Source organism: Myotis daubentonii, chromosome 10 (genome assembly GCF_963259705.1).
Source record: "Myotis daubentonii chromosome 10, mMyoDau2.1, whole genome shotgun sequence".
NCBI lineage: Eukaryota > Metazoa > Chordata > Mammalia > Chiroptera > Vespertilionidae > Myotis > Myotis daubentonii.
In genome coordinates this window covers 40,001,953-40,020,163 of record NC_081849.1, presented here as the reverse complement: position 1 = coordinate 40,020,163, position 18,211 = coordinate 40,001,953, and the positions used below count along the sequence as shown (strand labels likewise).

The 18,211-nt window shown below is 33.0% G+C and overlaps 1 protein-coding gene across 7 annotated transcripts in view; it reads left to right on the top strand.

Moving 5' to 3' along the window:
* The window catches only part of CACNA2D1 (calcium voltage-gated channel auxiliary subunit alpha2delta 1), a 395,226-nt gene that overhangs the window by 312,480 nt on the left and 64,535 nt on the right, over positions 1 to 18,211 (top strand). For all 7 annotated transcript variants that reach the window (XM_059712160.1, XM_059712158.1, XM_059712164.1 and 4 more), the window contains exons 12-15: positions 2,513 to 2,617; positions 12,896 to 12,974; positions 13,839 to 13,888; positions 15,518 to 15,607. In XM_059712160.1, the coding sequence (XP_059568143.1) occupies positions 2,513 to 2,617; positions 12,896 to 12,974; positions 13,839 to 13,888; positions 15,518 to 15,607 (324 nt within the window). The remainder of the gene's footprint in view (positions 1 to 2,512; positions 2,618 to 12,895; positions 12,975 to 13,838; positions 13,889 to 15,517; positions 15,608 to 18,211) is intronic.

Sequence of the window (18,211 nt, the reverse complement as noted above, 5' to 3'; positions counted from 1 at the left end):
TATGCACTTCTTCATTTTAAAGTAACTTTCCCAAATGTCACGGCCTGCCTTATTCACAGTTGAAGCACATTTTGTTATTTCAAACACTTCTAGTCCTCTTATTATCATGTAATGCCATTCCCTGTTTTTCTGTAAATCCTTGCAAGGTTTACCTTTGAGATCACTGAAGCAAGCATCAAATAGAATTAGACATATCATTTTCCCCATAGTAAGCCTTAAATTCAGATTTGAATTATTCTTCAGGTAGTGTTTCATAAAATGTTACCAAATACATTGAGATGCAATTTTTAAAACTTTTTTATTGAGTGCATAGATGCTGCTCTATGTACTGGCCATGCAGGGATACCGCAAAGAAGGTTATGAAATAATATATTAAAGCAAATCAACGTATTGAAATAGTCATGTTCTTTATTTTACTTAATTCATTACAAGCCAGTCAGGCATAACCCTGTGACTGAGTGATTGTGTGATTGTGTGATTCTTTAGATTATTGCAAATGCACTGAAAAGTTGCTGTGATGTACTTTGCTTTATCAAAAGTCCTGAGAAGACTGCTTCTAGGAAAAATCATGTCGAAAACAAAACATTGTATTTCCATATTCGTGTGTCCTAATCTCTCTCTCCTGGGAAAGGCTATTATCACTTTATTTGTACCAATATACAAAGATCAGCAGCACCCTGTGTGCTAAGCTACATTGATATTTGCATTCAGTGATAAAATACCTCTGCAGCTTTAAGGAAACTAAGTCCTGTGGTAGAAATTTTATTTATCACTTTTATGAGACAATCTTTTAAATACATATTCATTTTGCCATTTTTAATATACAGATAAAAAGACAAATCATTAGGGAAATTAATTTTAGTTAAGGGATTTCAACACCTTTCACAAAGTATTTTGATAGTCAAATTTTTAGACAGTTATATTCAAAGACAAGAACCATGTTTGAATGGGACAAATTGTTTTAGTCAGTTCTTGTGTTTTCACGAAGCTTGGATGAAAGCTTTAACTGCCAGTCTTCTAATGCCTAGTCAATGGGGTGAGATTTTTATGAAACAGGATTTTTTTCATCAATAAAACAAATGTTGTTTTTCTTAGCCTGTCCAACAGGAAATGGGGTTTATCTTTTTAAAAAATAAGATAGAGCACTGCCCTCCAACAGCTTAAACAGTGAAGGATAATTAATGATTTAAATATATATATATGAAGGGCCAGATTAATGTGCTGTTCAATATGGTAACCACAATCATATATGCTGTTGAGCATTTAGGATATGCCTGGTCTGAACTGAGATTTAAAGACTTATTGTGAAAGTAAAAGTATATGTTATCTAAAGAATTTTTACATTGATTTCATATTTAATTGATAATATATTGGATGACCAAGTTAAGTAAAATATATTGTTAGAACTAATTTCAGATATTCTTACTTTCTTTAGCATGGCTATCAGAAAGTTAAAATTATAAATTAGGTATATCTCCATTGATACTACTAGGCTGGCTAGGGGGTTGGCATTTTGAAAGAAGATGAGCATTCATAAATTAATTTTAAGTTCAACACAATGCAGAAACACACTTTACAATAGTAAAAAGACTGACATTATTGTTTCAGACCTCAAAAAAGCCCATATTCCTAAATTAAATTCATGAGAGGGGTCTTTTGGTGCTCATCCATTTTTCTCCTATGATTGACTCTTTTGGGACCTTAAAGTTCAAGAGATTTACACTAGGAATTGAGTCTTTCAGGATTAGAATATGTGTGGCAGGTTGAGAGAACATAGCAGAGGCTATTCTGGGAATAGGTATGAACATTTACAAAGATATGAAAGAGCATTGGGTGTTAGGGATCAACTAGGAGTTTGTAATTTCAGCAACGTAAAGTTAATAAAATAAAGTAGGATGAAGGAGGGAAGGGAGGAAAAATGTTTGTAAATGGTTTAAAAATATATGTGAATGGGTATGAACAATTTTTTATTAATATTGTTTCTGGTTTAAATTATAGGGGGGGAATGACAACATAACTATTACTTAAAATCTATTAATTAACCACTGAGAAATTATGTTCTAATAGGCACTTATCTAGGCAAGAAAAAGACACTGAACAAAAACAGACAGGACTTCATGCCCTCATGGTCTTTACATTTAATTATGCAAAGCCAACAATGGGCAAGCAAATACAATATCCAATATATAATGCTGTGAAGAAATACAGCCTGGGAGGGAGATTGCAATTTAAAAATGTAGCTTCTGGGAAAGTTCTCAATGATAAGGTGACATTTGATCAAAGACCTGAAGGAAGTTGGGGCCTATGGATGTCTGGGGTGGGGGTGAGGGCTGAAGGGAAGGCTCTGTGAGGGGATGGGCCTGGACTGATCCAGGAACCAGTTCTTAGGATAAACATATTGGGCATATATTTTACTAATTACTTGCATCCTCTTTATGCTCTTTCATATGCTTTATATTTCTACCTTTTATTATGAATGATATACATATATATATATATCTTTTCTTTACAGTATAATGTTTCCAGAGCTAACTGCAATAAGATTATCATGCTGTTCACGGATGGAGGGGAGGAGAGAGCCCAGGAGATATTTGCCAAATACAACAAAGACAGAAAAGTGAGTGCAATTTTACAATGTTTTTAATCTTCACCTGAGGATATTTTTTTACTGATTTTTAGAGTGAGTGGAGGTGGGGGAGAGAAGGAGAGAGAAAGAGAGAGAAACATCAATGTGAAGGAGAAACATTGATCATTTGCCTCCCATAGGCACCTGGACCAGGGATTGAACCCTCAACTTATGTATGTGTCCTGACCAGGAATCGAACCATGCTCTCCTGGTTCATAGGTCAATGCTCAACTGCTGAGCCACACCTGCCAAGCTCATTTTTTTTAACAAAGGCATTTTGTGACATGCTACACCTCATGTTAAATGATTCATATCACATTTACTTTTGTAAAACTAATGAACCTCTCATATGCAATACTGCTGAATTTCTGTTAATATATTGTCTATTGTGCTTTAAGGACATGCACTTCTCTTAAAAACACGTATCTTTTGTCAATACCAAAGCAACTTTGAAAATTCAGTAATTACCCTTAGTTTATATGATTTTTAAGTAAATTTTATTTTTATTTAACATAATAATTAGGATGTTCTTGAAGTTCAATAGTTTCCTTATTTTCTAACATGGGAAAACTTTGTTAAACAAACACATTTTCATCTCCTGGTATTGCTATGTTCTGTAACTACTAAATGAAAATAAATGATGACCAACAAACACTTTTAATTCAGGTCTACTTTTGAAAGTATTTGCATTTTTTTTCAAATAGCATTTACATATTTAATTATTTATGTCAATTGTATATGTTAAAAATAGTATGTATCTGTATAAGGGAGATTTTTTCCCACCATCTTCACATTGTTGTGGATGAATTGAAGAATCTTTTCTGGCTTCCTCTCCTCATTCAAACTTCCCAATCTTCCATGCACCTACCGACCCTGTCCTAGGCATTTGCAGCCCACAGACCCTGATATGGAAAATAGTTATCTATCTTTGTCATCTAAGGATATGTGTGATAGACCAATTCCATACCTGCTCAATTAATATTTGTTACATAATTATCAACTCAGAATTTCACTAGCCATATGATCTTTCAAATGACCAATGTGTAAAAGTGAAATTTGATAGATTTAGATATATACATTTTCAGTACTCTTAAAAGTCTATATTTGATTATAACTTTGTTTAAAATATGCTCTTTAAACAAGAAGTTCATTTGTAGCTTAAAAATACCAAAATTATAGTCATGAAGAAAGTTTGATTAGCTTTTTTTAAAAAATCTGAAAACTACTCTTTGAATGCTATTTTTCTCCCAAGCCTCTTGCTTGACATTAATATGGCTGCTAAATGCGTCATTTACAATCATTTTTCATCCACTTGACACCAGAAATCACTCAGAGCACCCAGGTAGGTGTGATGAGGTGCATCGGGAGAACTGATGAATGAAGCTACAGATACACAGCACAATTTAATGAGGCCAAAACGTTTGAGAGTCAGAACAGAATGTTTGGGTTCTTTAGTGAAATGTATTACTCTGGGGGATTATAGATAGGTACAGCTTTAAAACCAAATCCATGTTAATCTCCTCACACAGCTGTTTCAAATTAAAATGAATTCGCTTTCTAATCTTTACCTGCTGCAATGCCATTCCTTAGGGCTCACCCATGTGTACGAGACATCCTTAAAAATGGTGCCAGAAGTAAAATGAACTCTATCAGAGAGTCCAAACAAATGAATAAAGAAAAGTAAAACCAGACACAGAGCTGAAAGATAATTTCCAGGCCCAGCAAAATTAAGATAGTGGCCCTTCTGTAGAATAGCAAAGGGGTTGCTTAACAGCACACATTTAAGCTTGTCTTGCCAGTTAGAACATTGCTCTCTGATTCTTAGCTTACTTCTCAGAATTAAAAAATGAAAGGCAGTCAAAATTAATAAAGTGGGTATTTCAAAACAAGTAGTAAATTAATGAGAACAAGTGGAAAAAAGCATATGATAGATGGGGAATAATTTCCAAAATAAAGAATGAATAGCTCTAAAATTTAATCATCTGACAATAGATACATTATTTTTTAAATTAAATAAAAAGTATGTCCTAATTTTCTATGAAATCCAAAGTAGCGAGATATAATCTATACCCTATAAAATTTTAAAGCAAATCACAAATGGCTGACTCTGTGTATGTGTTTTATATGGTAACAGTGAAAATTTTCAATTTTTCAACAGATGGTAGGGAAAATTATTCATGGAAAATAATTCATTGCCTTCTCTCTTGTCTCTCTCTGGCTACTTCATCAGGCAAGAATAAAGCCTTTAGAATGAATGTTCAAACATATGATAATGAGAGCATTCAGATGTGTAAATTTTTTTAATGTGTTTTTATTTCAGAAAGGAAGGGAGATGGAGAGACAGAAACATCAGTGATGAGAGAGAATCACTGATTGGCTGCCTCCTGCATGCCCCCGACTAGGGGTTGAGCTTGAAACCCTGGCATGTCCCTGACTGGGTACCAAACATGACCTCCTGATTCATAGGTCGATGCTCAACCACTGAGCCACACTGGCTGGGCCAGATGTGTAAAATTATTTAATACTATTTAACAAATGCACTGCTTCTAAAATATCTGTAATAAAACTTTTCTAAAAAAAAAAAAAAGACACTTTCAACAGTTTCCAAATGATTTTTAACGTTAGAACAGGAACTATACCTTGTTGATAAAATCAAATATATTATTTTATACCAGAGTTACTGGATAGCTGAAAGCAATAATTGCATTGTAAGACTGGCCCTGCCAATAGAGAGATTATCAAAGGCAGGTTTTGTGCATGTGTTTGTGACTGTGTCCTCCTCTTTAACAGGTTTATTTACATTTGTTTCTTTCTGAATAAAGTTAATGTTGACAGTTACCTAAACTAAGGAAAATGCTATCAGACTAGTGGCCTGATGCATGAAATTTGTACAAGAGTAGGCCCCCTCAACCCCGGCTGTCTTGGCCCTCACAGCCCCCGCTACCTCTCGGCCCTGACCCCGCCCACTGGTCTTCTGGAAGGTCATTCCCCCATCTGGCCCAATTAGCATATTAGCTCTTTATTATTTAGGATATATTTCCTTCAGTCTTGAGTAATATTACTTTATGTATTTTATAATCTTTAATATCTAAAACAAATCTTATGAAAAATGAGGTTAAGTATTAATTAAGCAGAAAGTGTAAAATATAACAGAAATCTTAGAGTATAGAGACTGCACTTGAAGTAATTTCTAGGTAGAACTGTATCACCTGCATTTGGGATTGCCCATTGTTTGTGTTAAAACTTCATATCAGAAAAGGCATTCCGTTCTCCTTTTTCTGTGGCTGCCTTATTGATAGATGAACAATTCTGTTTACAGTATATCTCTGTAGTTGTCTTCCTCACCCAATCTTTCTAGAGTGGCCCCTTCCCCCAGAAACTCCCTTAGCTTTCTCTATGTCAGCATCCTTTTTCCTTTCTGTTTTCTTTCTCCCAGATTACCATTTTTAATTTTACTAATGTATTTGTTCGATCTTTAATTTGAACTCCCCTCTATTATAAGGTAGGGTTTCTGTTAATTTATAAGCCAACCATTGAACCTTAGTGGTTAGCACAGTGCTTGAAACACAGTAGTTGCTACATGATTACTGATATACAAGATATAAGTAAATATGCAATACATATGTACCTGAGGTAAACCATAAGAAATTCATAAATGTCAGGAGAAACTCATAGCTTTGTTCTTTTAATGGGAAGTCACTTAAAACAATATTTGTCTTATAATTGGAATGTGGAGTAAAATTGACGGTCTATTCTTACACATCATCTTATAAGTAGGGAGGATTTAAGTTTATATAAAAATGATTGTATCAATGGCACTTTTCCATTGACCCTAATCAGTCCAACACATAGTTTTTCATGAGGATTCTCATTATTAGTGTCAGTAAAGTATTTGGCTTTACTCAAGAATAACATCTGAAATAAATCACTATATTGCTTATTTTCTGATATCTCAGCTGACAGCAGTCTTTGCAGAGATACAAATTGCTTGGAAATGCAACGGGCCTGTAACTTATTCTTTCCTTATAAAGTACTATAAATGAAGGCAGAAGGCGGGGGAACTCAAAATTTCTTCCTTATAATCTGATCATGTAAGGGTGATTCATTATAATTGTTGTTTATAAATTAAAAGTATCATCATAATCCCAAGTCATGTATTTGTGTTATGCACCCACATATATGATATGAGAGAAAAATAAATATCTGATTCTTTTAGATAAAAGTAGATGACTATTGCATTTCATTTTTCTTTTTAAAGTTGTTTCATATTGTTAACTTAAACAAATCCAACAAACATCAATTAAATTATTGCTTCTGTCAGACCCTTGGAAATTCCGTACAGACATATCTCCTAGGAACAAAATGACATTTAGACAATATTAAACTCTTTTATTTAGAGCTTATTGTTAAATGTAAGAGAGTGAGCCAAATTTTTTCCTTTAGAAAGGTATTATTTTGAGGAATTTTAAGTTCATTTTGAGGCATGAAAGGCTAATGTCCCACTAATGGGAAACGTTATCTCTTTGAATTCTGATGGTTTGACTACAGAAGACATTCTAGTCATCACTGTTACTGTTGTTATAATTACCATCATCTTCATTACCGTAGCTAATATGTACAGAGCTCACCATTTTTCATATAATATAAATGCTTTGCATGTATCATTTTATTTTCAACTGGATTAATCATATGATAAAGGTATTTTTATTATCATCCTCATTGCCATTTTGGAAATTAGAAATTCAAAATTTGAGAAGTTAAAGTAACTTTTTGAAAGTCTCACAGCTATTAAGTGACAGAGTCAAGAGTTTAAATGCTCTACAGTCCACATTTCTTAGCCTTATGTGGAATGTGCCTGGCTGGTCCTCTGTCTCTCTCTTCTCCTGGGCAGCCCTGTGGCTATGCCAGTCATCATTGCCCACCCAGGACTACAGGATTTTACCACTGAAGGACATGCTTCCCACAGCTTTAACAGACAAAGATGGATGAAACTCAGCTGTCAAAATTTTGCAGGCTGCAAGTACCTTTCAGATCATTGGGCTTTATAAAATAAAGTGTGAAAGGGGTATTTGGACACTTTTATATACTTTATAATACTATAAAACTAGAGATATGGGTTATTCAAATGCTCTGAATTCTGGGATCTTTGTACGTTCTGGAAACCACTGCAAAATTTTCTTCTAAAATACTCAGTCCAATCTCTTATTTTTATAGGCGTAAAGCCAAAAGTTTTAGTACACATAGTAAATTAATAAAACGCATTTCTGACATCATTTCTCTAATATGTTTCGATAGCTGAAGTTTTTATTTTAGTTTTATTGGCTTTCTTTCTTCATAGTTTCATTTCCATTATTCCTTGGAGATTTGCCTAATGCAAATTAAACTTGAACTCTGGGTAACTGATAATTGTCGAGGTGACAGTTTCCAGTAACTGTGTTCTGCTGGGAAACGAAAAATTCCTATGATTTTTTAAAATAGTTTGACCCTGTGGCTTTGGAAAAATCTTAATTGACGACAAGTATTTTATTCTTCAACAAACAAAACAAAATAAAGAGATTAGCAGAAGTCCTGTATTGTAGGATAAAGTTATAAATCATTTGCATATTATAAGAAACAAATCAGTAATGTATTTCAAATAACAAAATTTGTTAATTAAAAGTTTTCTCTGATCAAATAAGGCAGACTTGATATATCAGCTTTATATTATTGGAATTATAATTTCTCTATTCAGAGAAAATTTGGTTTTTGAAACAACTAAAGGCCAATTATGAAAGTTTGAGGCTAGTAAGGACTGATGTTTGTTTTTAGTTTAATTTTATTAAATACACTCTTAAATTACTATTGCTTCTATGCATATGCTTATGCTTATACAACTAAACATGAGTCAAGGGTTATGAGAATTTTTTTTTATTCTTTAGGAATTAATGCAGTAAATAAGTGGTACGTGAATTAAGTATATTTTATTTTGCCTGCAAAAGTTTGTTTAACTCTATTGAGCAAGTCTAAATAACATTAAAAAAAAGGTTAAGAATTTACCATGATATAATGAAACTGCCCAGATTACAAAATGCAAGACAGCTATGAGCCCTGTTTCGGCTCTGCTCTGTTATAATTAATTGCTTTACATGTCAGATAGCATGACATATGTCTTAGATCCCTCTGGTGAGAAGTTGAGACCACTCATTTGACAATGGGCTTTTTTTCATTTAACAAATATTTATTTCCATTTATTTATAAGACACTAAAATAGATACAATAGATAAAATAGTGTAATCTTGGAACTGTTTTAACCTAATCCAATGTTTATTTAACTCTACTTTCCCATATTATTTCTGTTAAAGATCTGAGCACCAGCATTATCAAAATATTTTTCAAAGCCATCTATGATAGTATATGTCTCATATATGTACCTCACAGAAGTGAACATTTTGAAACATGAGCCTGTTGAAAATCACACAAATTAGTTGAGGGACATTTAGCAAATTTTCTATATTATTTAGAAAAGTTTTTAGTTTGCATTTGTTACATGAATCTAATATTGTGATTATAAATTTACCATGCAGCATAAGTAATTTTTTTTTTATAAAAGTTGACTTTGTCTTGATATAGAGTTGGTTTAAATTAATTTGTTTGAGACTTTAGATAAAATACATAGCTTGTGTGAGTACACATTAAGGATTTTGAGTTATTTTGTGTGTCATTTTATTTAAGACCATCCAAATGCACTAATAAGAAAAGAGCTCTAAAAATATACATAATTGGGAATGTAGTTTACCTTGATTTTTAAATTGTGCATATTCCAAGGAATCGCTTTATTTTTCCTTTACCTAAAATTATAGCTAAATCTGAAGTGTAAATTTAAAGAAGTGGAAAACATGAGAGCAGGGCATAGCAATCATCTCTGTGGATGTGGGTATCTGGAATTTTAGAGTTAGTTCATTATTCCACAGGGTGGCAGTAATATTATATAGAATAGGAAGAATACCATCTCAAGTCCAAGTGGAAAGTCAGTGTGCAAAAAAATCATCTTTTAAATTTCACTAATTCATCATGTACATGCACTATAACGTGTATTTCACATGCTTATGAAGTTAAAATTCTTTCATAATTACCTATTATGTATAAAACAAAGCTAAATTAGACATAGTTATGGCATCTGCAAGTGAAATAATTTTATTGAGTTTTTTTCATTGTCATATAAGGAATTTAAAATTTTAGGTAATTCTTAGTATACTTTTTCTGAACCAAATATATATTTTTTAAATTGTTTCTGAAAATTCTAAGATAATCTGAAATCATTAAATATATACATGCATCTGATTGGTGTATATGTATGTATATGTGTGTGTGTGTGTATGTGTGTGTATATATATCCATCAAGAGAAAAATAAGAATCTTAGATATAGTAGAAAGATTTTGTAAATATTATAATGGTAAGGTAGTTGCAGAAATTATAAAAAGGTTACATTTAAAATTCTTGAGATTTTATTACCCGCATGGAGTTCGGAAAATTTCAGAAAGAAAAATATCTTTTAAAATGTTGACAGCAGCCCTGATGGTGTGGGTCAGTGGATTGAGCATCATCCCATGCACCAAGAGGTTACTGGTTCAATTCCAGGTCAGGACACATGCCCAGGTTGTGGGCTAAATCCCCAGTAGGGGGAGTGCATGAGGTAGCAGATTGATGTGTCTCTCTTGTGGATGTTTCTAGCTCTCCCTCTCTTTAAAATAAATAAAAAACATCTTAAAATATTTACAGTAAGTAAACTATAATTGAAAAATAAAAAATATAATGCTTTATAAAGATAACATTTTTAAAATATGTTGACAGTTAAAGCATATACATTTGTTATATGGGAAGGATTCAATCAGTTAATGTTATATTCTAATAGCCAAGGACCTATGTGAAAAATGAACAAAGACAGATTGGGGTGGGGGGGGTAGAAATGAGTGTCCTTTAAAATTTTATGAAATTATAACTGTGACAGAAAGTATACTTCCACACCCAGCCCTGATCTTGAATCCCTTAATTTGGACTTCGGAGGGCTCCAGGGCAGTAGGAAAAACTTTAATAGTAAAGCAAAGTTACAAGGTTGTTTTTTTTTAACCCTTATGTTTTTTTGGCTGATTTGTGTTTATTTGGACTATTTGATGAAAAACATCACTCAAAATAATGACATGGTATGTCTAAGTGTAGCATCTATGTCTCTATGTTATTAGAAATGCTTGCCTGGAAGGGACATATTAGTGGCATTCATTTATTTCTTTTTAATGAAAAGTGTTTCATGGAAAATTTTTTTCCTAGAACACTGTTGTGGGAACAGGAACAATGAGCGAAAGCAATGCTTTAAGTTGAAAAGTGGAGACATGCTTTCACATGTTAATTATAAAGATAATCCCGGAGTGCTTTCTGGAGCATCTGGGTTTTTCCCTGCCCTGAATTCATGTGACAGTTGTGTAGGGGCTAGCATTTAAATCGAGTCATCAGTAGGGTGGCCAACCTGCTTATCCAAAAGTATTTCCATTTAGGAGTAAGTTCAACTATATAAGCAGTAACACTCCATTGAAATATATAGGCAGCCTAAAAAGGGATCCAATTGAAGAATTTAAGAAAATGAATCTTGTATTTTGAGAGAGAGAAAAGTGTCATTAGTCACTCACTTTTGTTAACCTAGAACCAGTCATTTGTTCTTGCAACTTGAGGTGATTAAAACTCAGCTGTGTCCACCGAAGGGCTCGGTACATAACTAGCTAAGGCAAACCTGGATGACTTAAGGGTGGCTCACATAAAACTTTACAAGTGAAACAGCAACATCCCCAATGTACATTTTTGGGGAGGGGTTGTTATAATGTGGTTTCTGTGTGGCCGAGACAAGTGAGAGAACAGAGAACAGATGTGAAATCTCTTTTGAGATTTGAGCTCTGCAATCATGTGGAAAAGATGAAACAGATGAAACAATTAGAAAATGTCAATTCAAACAGTCAATCGACACGAATTAGGGAAAAGCTCTTAACATAGTTCAAACCAGAACATGAAAATCATGGAAAAGTGCTTTTCTGCATGTTTATCTTTAGAAAAAGCTAAAATGTGGAACTTAGAATATTGGTTTAGATTACTAAATTGGTAAAAATCAACCCATGTTAAATAGCCATTGTATTAAATACTTGTTAGCATCATTAAATTTGTCCTCTACACTTTTATAGTATTATTTAAATTCAATGCCTCTCAATAAATATTTAAATTACTATAATTTAACAACCATCTCAGTTAAAGTTTTAAAGATTTGCATATTTTATAACATGTTAGAAACTGTCTATTTTGATTCTCTTTAAAAATCGTAGGAGCTTAAAATATTTATATACACCAACCATCTTTTATAGAAAATAAGTAATATAACTAGTATAATCATACCTGTGCATTCTAAATATTTCCATAGTGTGAAAGTAGTAAAAACATCACTACATTTAATTGCCTTAAGCAACTAAAAGTATAATGATGTCCTTTATGTACACACTAGAGGCCCAGTGCATGACATTTGTGCACTCAGTGTGTGTGTGGGGGGGGTGTCCCTCAGCCCACCTGTGCCCATTCGCATTCTGGGGGCCCTCAGGGGATGTCCATGGGGAGCGGGCCTAACCCGGCAGTCAGACATCCTTAGCACTGCCACGGAGGTGGGAGAGGCTCCCACCACCGCCGCTGCACTCACCAGCCATGAGCCCAGCTTCTGGCTGAGCAGCGCTCCCCCTGTGCGAGTGCACTGACCACTAGGGGGCAGCTCCTGCATTGAGTGTCTGCCCCCGGTGGTCTGCGCGCATCATAGCGACCGGCCGTTCTGCTGTTCGTTAGATTTGCTTATCACCCTTTTATTACATAGGATTTTTATCACGACATACCTATAAAGTATGGGGAAATTTCTATTGTGTACTGACTAGATATATGAATAATATGTTTTAACTAGGTAAAACAGGTGAACCTAGATTGGACCTGAAAGATGCTGTTTCTACTAATAAAACCTTAGTTATGATCTTGCCATAGGATCAGGATATGGTGCAAGGCACCTTTAAATGTCATAACTGAAGTCTGTGGTGATATTTTTTTCTGTCTGGTGCCTTCCATAATGTTTTTCTGGTCTCAATTTTTCTTGTCCCATTAATCAACTATGAAAAACATGCTTTTATTTATTTATTTATTTTTACTTTAGCTATATTGTTGTGCAGTTTAATTAAAGGGTATGCAGCCTAACAGATACCTAAATTTTTATTCACCAGGTACGTGTATTCACATTTTCTGTTGGTCAACATAATTATGACAGAGGACCTATTCAGTGGATGGCCTGTGAAAATAAAGGTATCATCCATTTTCATGACCACGTTTTATTAGAAAAAAATAATTTGGTAGTTGTAGTTCTACATATTACTATTGAAAATAATCTAAAGTTGTAGCTAATTTTATAGGACTCAAGGCTAGAATAAGATGCTGACAATGTTTTCTGTGGAAAAACAACACAACAGACTTTTTGTTACATTATATAAAAATTCAGACACTGGCGATATTGTACATTCATAAAAGGATATATTAAATGATACTTAATGATGCTTATTAAATATAACCTTAATGTGAAAAACTAACAATGAAAGAATACCTAAATTATATAAAACTTGGATATAAGAAAGTGTGACATATGTACATTTTTGTCTGGTTAAATTATTGTTGTTTTAAAAATGTAATTTTACACGTTTCTAAATAATTCATATTTTGTGTAGTAAGTCCATATTTCCTTTGTACTCAGAAAAAATATAAGATGTTATTTGAAAGATAAACAGTGATCACATAGGAATAGCAAGAACCTAAATTTATTCTTAAAGTTATATTTAGGCACATATTTTATATAAATATGATTATCAGATACCCATGATCATTCGTTGTCAATAATTTCCCCCATAGAAAACATTTTTAATGTTATCAGGTTCACTATTGTTTTGTAGGAAAATAAGTTATTTTGTACAATATAAGATAATGTAGCAACATTTCTAATAAACTATGTATCTGTAATGAATATACAATAATCAATAATTTTCAAATTTATTGGTGGTGTTAATATTTTACTGTTTGCACAATTAAGGTGAAAAAATCTTTTCCTTATGAAGCCATAAATAATTGCATGAACACTTCTATAATATATTTTCATAAATATGTATACATATGTTTCAGGTTATTATTATGAAATTCCTTCCATTGGGGCAATAAGAATCAATACTCAGGTACAGTTTTTCAAACCTTTGTTAAATTATTGCTTTCAAAGTATAAGGTATTATCTGAATTATATGTGCTCAATATGCAGAAAATAGGTGAAAATGAAAATATTTTATGTAATAAGTTTACGTTTATGCATAATATTACAATTGTAACAAAATGATGAGTATTATGGTAATGTATTGTTGTTTTTTATTCCTCACCCAAGCATATGTTTTTATTGATTTTAGAAACAGAGGAAGGGATAGGTAGAGAGAGAGAGAACATATATTGCTTGCCTCCTGACCAGAGATAGAACCTGAAACCTGGGTATATGCCTTGACTGGGAATCAAATTCATGACCCTTTGAGGCACTGTGATGTGGCTCCAACCAACTGAGCTACACCAGCCAGGGCAGCAATGTATTACTTTCTATTCCATTAAGGTTCCAAGGGTTCTAAAACTCAAACATAAAATATATAAGTATATTGTTCTTCTCAGATGTGAAAAACATCGTACAAAACAAATACAATCAAAGTTACTAATAGTCTCATCTCATGTAATTTGAACCTGGTTCTCTTGCAAATAATTTAAATGAGGTTTTTTTTTCCAGTTGTCGGTATCACATAGAAAATGAAACTGTAATTATTCTGGACAAATTATATAAGTTCTTACTAAGAATTTACATCCCCAAATAAACCTTGTAGATATATTTACCTGTTTAAAATAAACTTGCATCAAGGAGATGGTTTTTCTACAACCATTTAAGGAGGAGAGATCAACCAAAGGACTTTTATGCATGCATATAAGCCTAACCAATGAGACAACAGGGAAGTGAGGGCCTGAGTGGGGGTCTTGGGGGGCAATTGGGTGATAAGGACACATATGTAATACCTTAATAAAGAAAAATAAATAAATAAATAAAATACATAGAAAAAGAAAAACATGCCTGGTCAGTAACTTTATACATTGAAACAATTAAGTTAATTTAAATTGTTTTATTTTTAAGTATTCATAAATTACTGTTTGAAACCATAGCTCAATTTTGAATATAACTGAGGATCTGTAAAATAGACTAAGTCAAATTTAGCTTAAATAATGTGAAATTTGTGGAAATGAATTCTGAATACATTGGATGTTGAAATGAAACAGCAGCTGCATTTGAGTCTGATGTCTAGATTTGGCACAGTATTTCATTTATTTTTTTTATATGTTTAAATGTAGTTTTGAATTTCAGCCAAACAATCTATGATATGAAAGCAAATACGTGGCTGCTTTATTATTTCAAATTTGTGCAGTTCCATCCAGTAAATCACAGAGCCTAAAATAGTTTAGATTAACATAAAACAATTCACAAGGAACATATTTCACTTATCATTGGCTTTGCCACAGAAAGATAATGTTTTGATTGTTACTAGGAAAAACTAGGGTAGATATATTTTATAAATAATGTAAGTCAAATAATGTTGATTCAGAGTATGTAGTTATACCATTTAAGGAGTGCCCAAAGTAGGAATTGAATGATTACATGCTTACTGTCTTAATAATTTTGACTCCATATTCATTTTTAACTCTAGATAATTTTTCTTCTGTGGAGATGGTTTTTTTTAACACAGCATTTTTAATTTTCAACTATTTTACTTTTTTTTAATAAATAGGAATATTTGGATGTTCTGGGAAGACCAATGGTTTTAGCAGGAGACAAAGCTAAGCAAGTCCAATGGACAAATGTGTACCTGGATGCACTGGTAAGAGGTTGGCTATTCAACCAAAAACTGTCATAACAAAAGCACACAGCTCACTTCTTTGTAGATGACATTTCTCTTTTCCATTTCGCTAAACCTTTTTAAAAACCCTATCACAACTTTTTTAAACTAGAATTTAGATAATCTAAATACGAAGCTATACTTGTATACTAGAGAACCACAGATATAAAGTGTTATCTCTTTTTCAGTTGATCCATTAAGAATGTAAAGTTTCCAATCATGAATTCATGGGCATTTCCATAACTTTTTCAATAGCTATGTGAAAATGCTGAAAGTCTTGTGAATCAGTACCTGTTACTGCAAGAATTTTGAAGTATTTAAAAAGTAGACCTCCACTAGCAGAAGCATTTGTAGCTTCAGTAAATCAAGCCAGATCCCCAAAAAACTCAGAAGTACATGCAGTTAGACAGGCAAGAAATCTTACCTTATTCTGAATTCAGTACAAACCTAATCACCTCTTCATATATAAACTCTTGCTTTAGGTTGTTTTATAAACAACCCCAGATGTTTATAAAAATAGACCCTTGAGGTGATCAAATCTGGTATGAAATAAGAAAAGCATGTTCACTTGTCCATTACACAATTACAATTTTAGTACAGGTATTCAATTATATTTTAAGGTGGAAGTTCTCAGCTGTGAGTGATTTTCCCCTTCGCAGGTCATTTGGAAATACCTACATAGATATTTCTAGCACGATGACTGAGGTGCAGACGCCCTGCAGGCACGCTGCTAAACACCCTACTATGGACGAGAGAACTCCCACCCTCCCACCATGCACACGCAACAAAGAATCATCCAGCTCAAAATGTTAATAGGGCTGAATCTGAGGGGAAAAAAATGTTAATGTAAATTTTTCTTTCCTGATATGAAAGTTATAGACAGTAATTATCATACTTAAGAAATATTCATATGCTTAATCTTAATAAGACTTTATTAATGATTTTACTAATGTACATATTAGAGAGAATCAAAGTACTAAGCTCTGAAAAGTACATAGTGATTCAATAACCCTTTTTCCTACTTGAAATTTAATTATATGCTGATTCAACTGTTCTAAATACAACGATGAACCCAAGGGGCAAAATGCAACCCACTTAAATTACTTATCATCTGGTTCTTGTAAAATAAACATGTACAGGAAGTTAGAGGGAACATAGGCACTGTTAGCAGCAGCCTTGCATGTTAAGGCCGATAAGTGAAGCTTGCTACCTCAGGCCCCTGGTTAAAATTACTGTCCAGTGTCCCTTCTTGACATCACATATTTATTTAAGGTCACATGGTCATCTAAAGCTATGGCCAAATTTCATCCTTTCCCAAATCCATCATAGTACAGAGTATGATAGGAGGAGTCAATAATTATGCCCTGTAGTATTTCCTATGACCAGAAGTTCATTCACCAACATTTGTGCACTGTTGGTAAGGTTCTTACTGATAGCACAGAAGACATTAGGAAGAAATGTTGGTTCTAAATATGCTGTTCTGTAAGCTGAAATTAAATGTCAAAAAAGAACACATATTCTTTTTGCTCACTTGAAAATGAAAAGTGACCCATCTTGTATTTCTAACTATTTGTTAATAGTCTCTGTACAAAGCAGATTCAAAACAAATGCTGGTCAAAATTACTGTTATACCAAGAAGTAAAAGGGAAAATACTCTAAGACTGTAATAAGTATAATGAGCAAATGAAAAGGTATCTGGAAATTCAGAAGAAATAAGCCATATATGTTGAGATAAAGTAGGGTGAGGTTAAAAAGATGGTGGCATTTTTTTTCTGATTTTCCACTTCAGGTTAGGTTTTTATTATTGGTGATGAGCAGTGAACCAGGATGAAAGTTGCGAAGTGCTGGGTATATGAAGGAATGATACATAAGTCACTTCAGGAGATAATGAGAGAAAGCACAGAAATAAGACTGGAGCAGTATTATAGAGGGTTCACTTTATTTGGGAGGTAAAGTGAGGTTCTGCACATAAAAAGAGAGAGGGGGGAAAAGAGCTGGGTTCTAGAAAATAAATACCAAATAAATTCCAGGAGAGCAGAAATCTTGCTTTGTTCCTCTTTTCTAATTCTCTAGAAACGAGTACAGTTGTTGTGTGTGTTTTTTGTTGTTTTCTGTCTGCTGTATAAATAAGGGAGAAAATGATTGTTGGCCACCAATGAGTTTATCCATGAATTTATTTAATATATTAGTCTTATATCTTATTTTAGAACATGTTACAGTATTTATATGCTAATTAGAGTATTCTATACAAATGCAAAAGTGATCCAAGAAAGAGATTATATCCATATATACCTTATCTTATTCTATACTAGCATGTATGTACATTATAAGTCAAATGGAAAGTTTGCCAAAAGGAATTTTCAATTAATTATTTTTGGGGACTAGTTTTATGAATTACCTGTAATTTTGCCTTTTTTAGGTGAAATATTTTCATTGTGAATATTAATTTGCACATTAATTAAGGATGCTTTCATTGTCAAATGGTCTTGTTTAGGACTAATTAGAGAGCTAACGTATAAATCATGCACCCAACTATGTGTAGATGTTTCCTTTATTTGTCCCCAAAATTTAGTATCTTGTTCTACT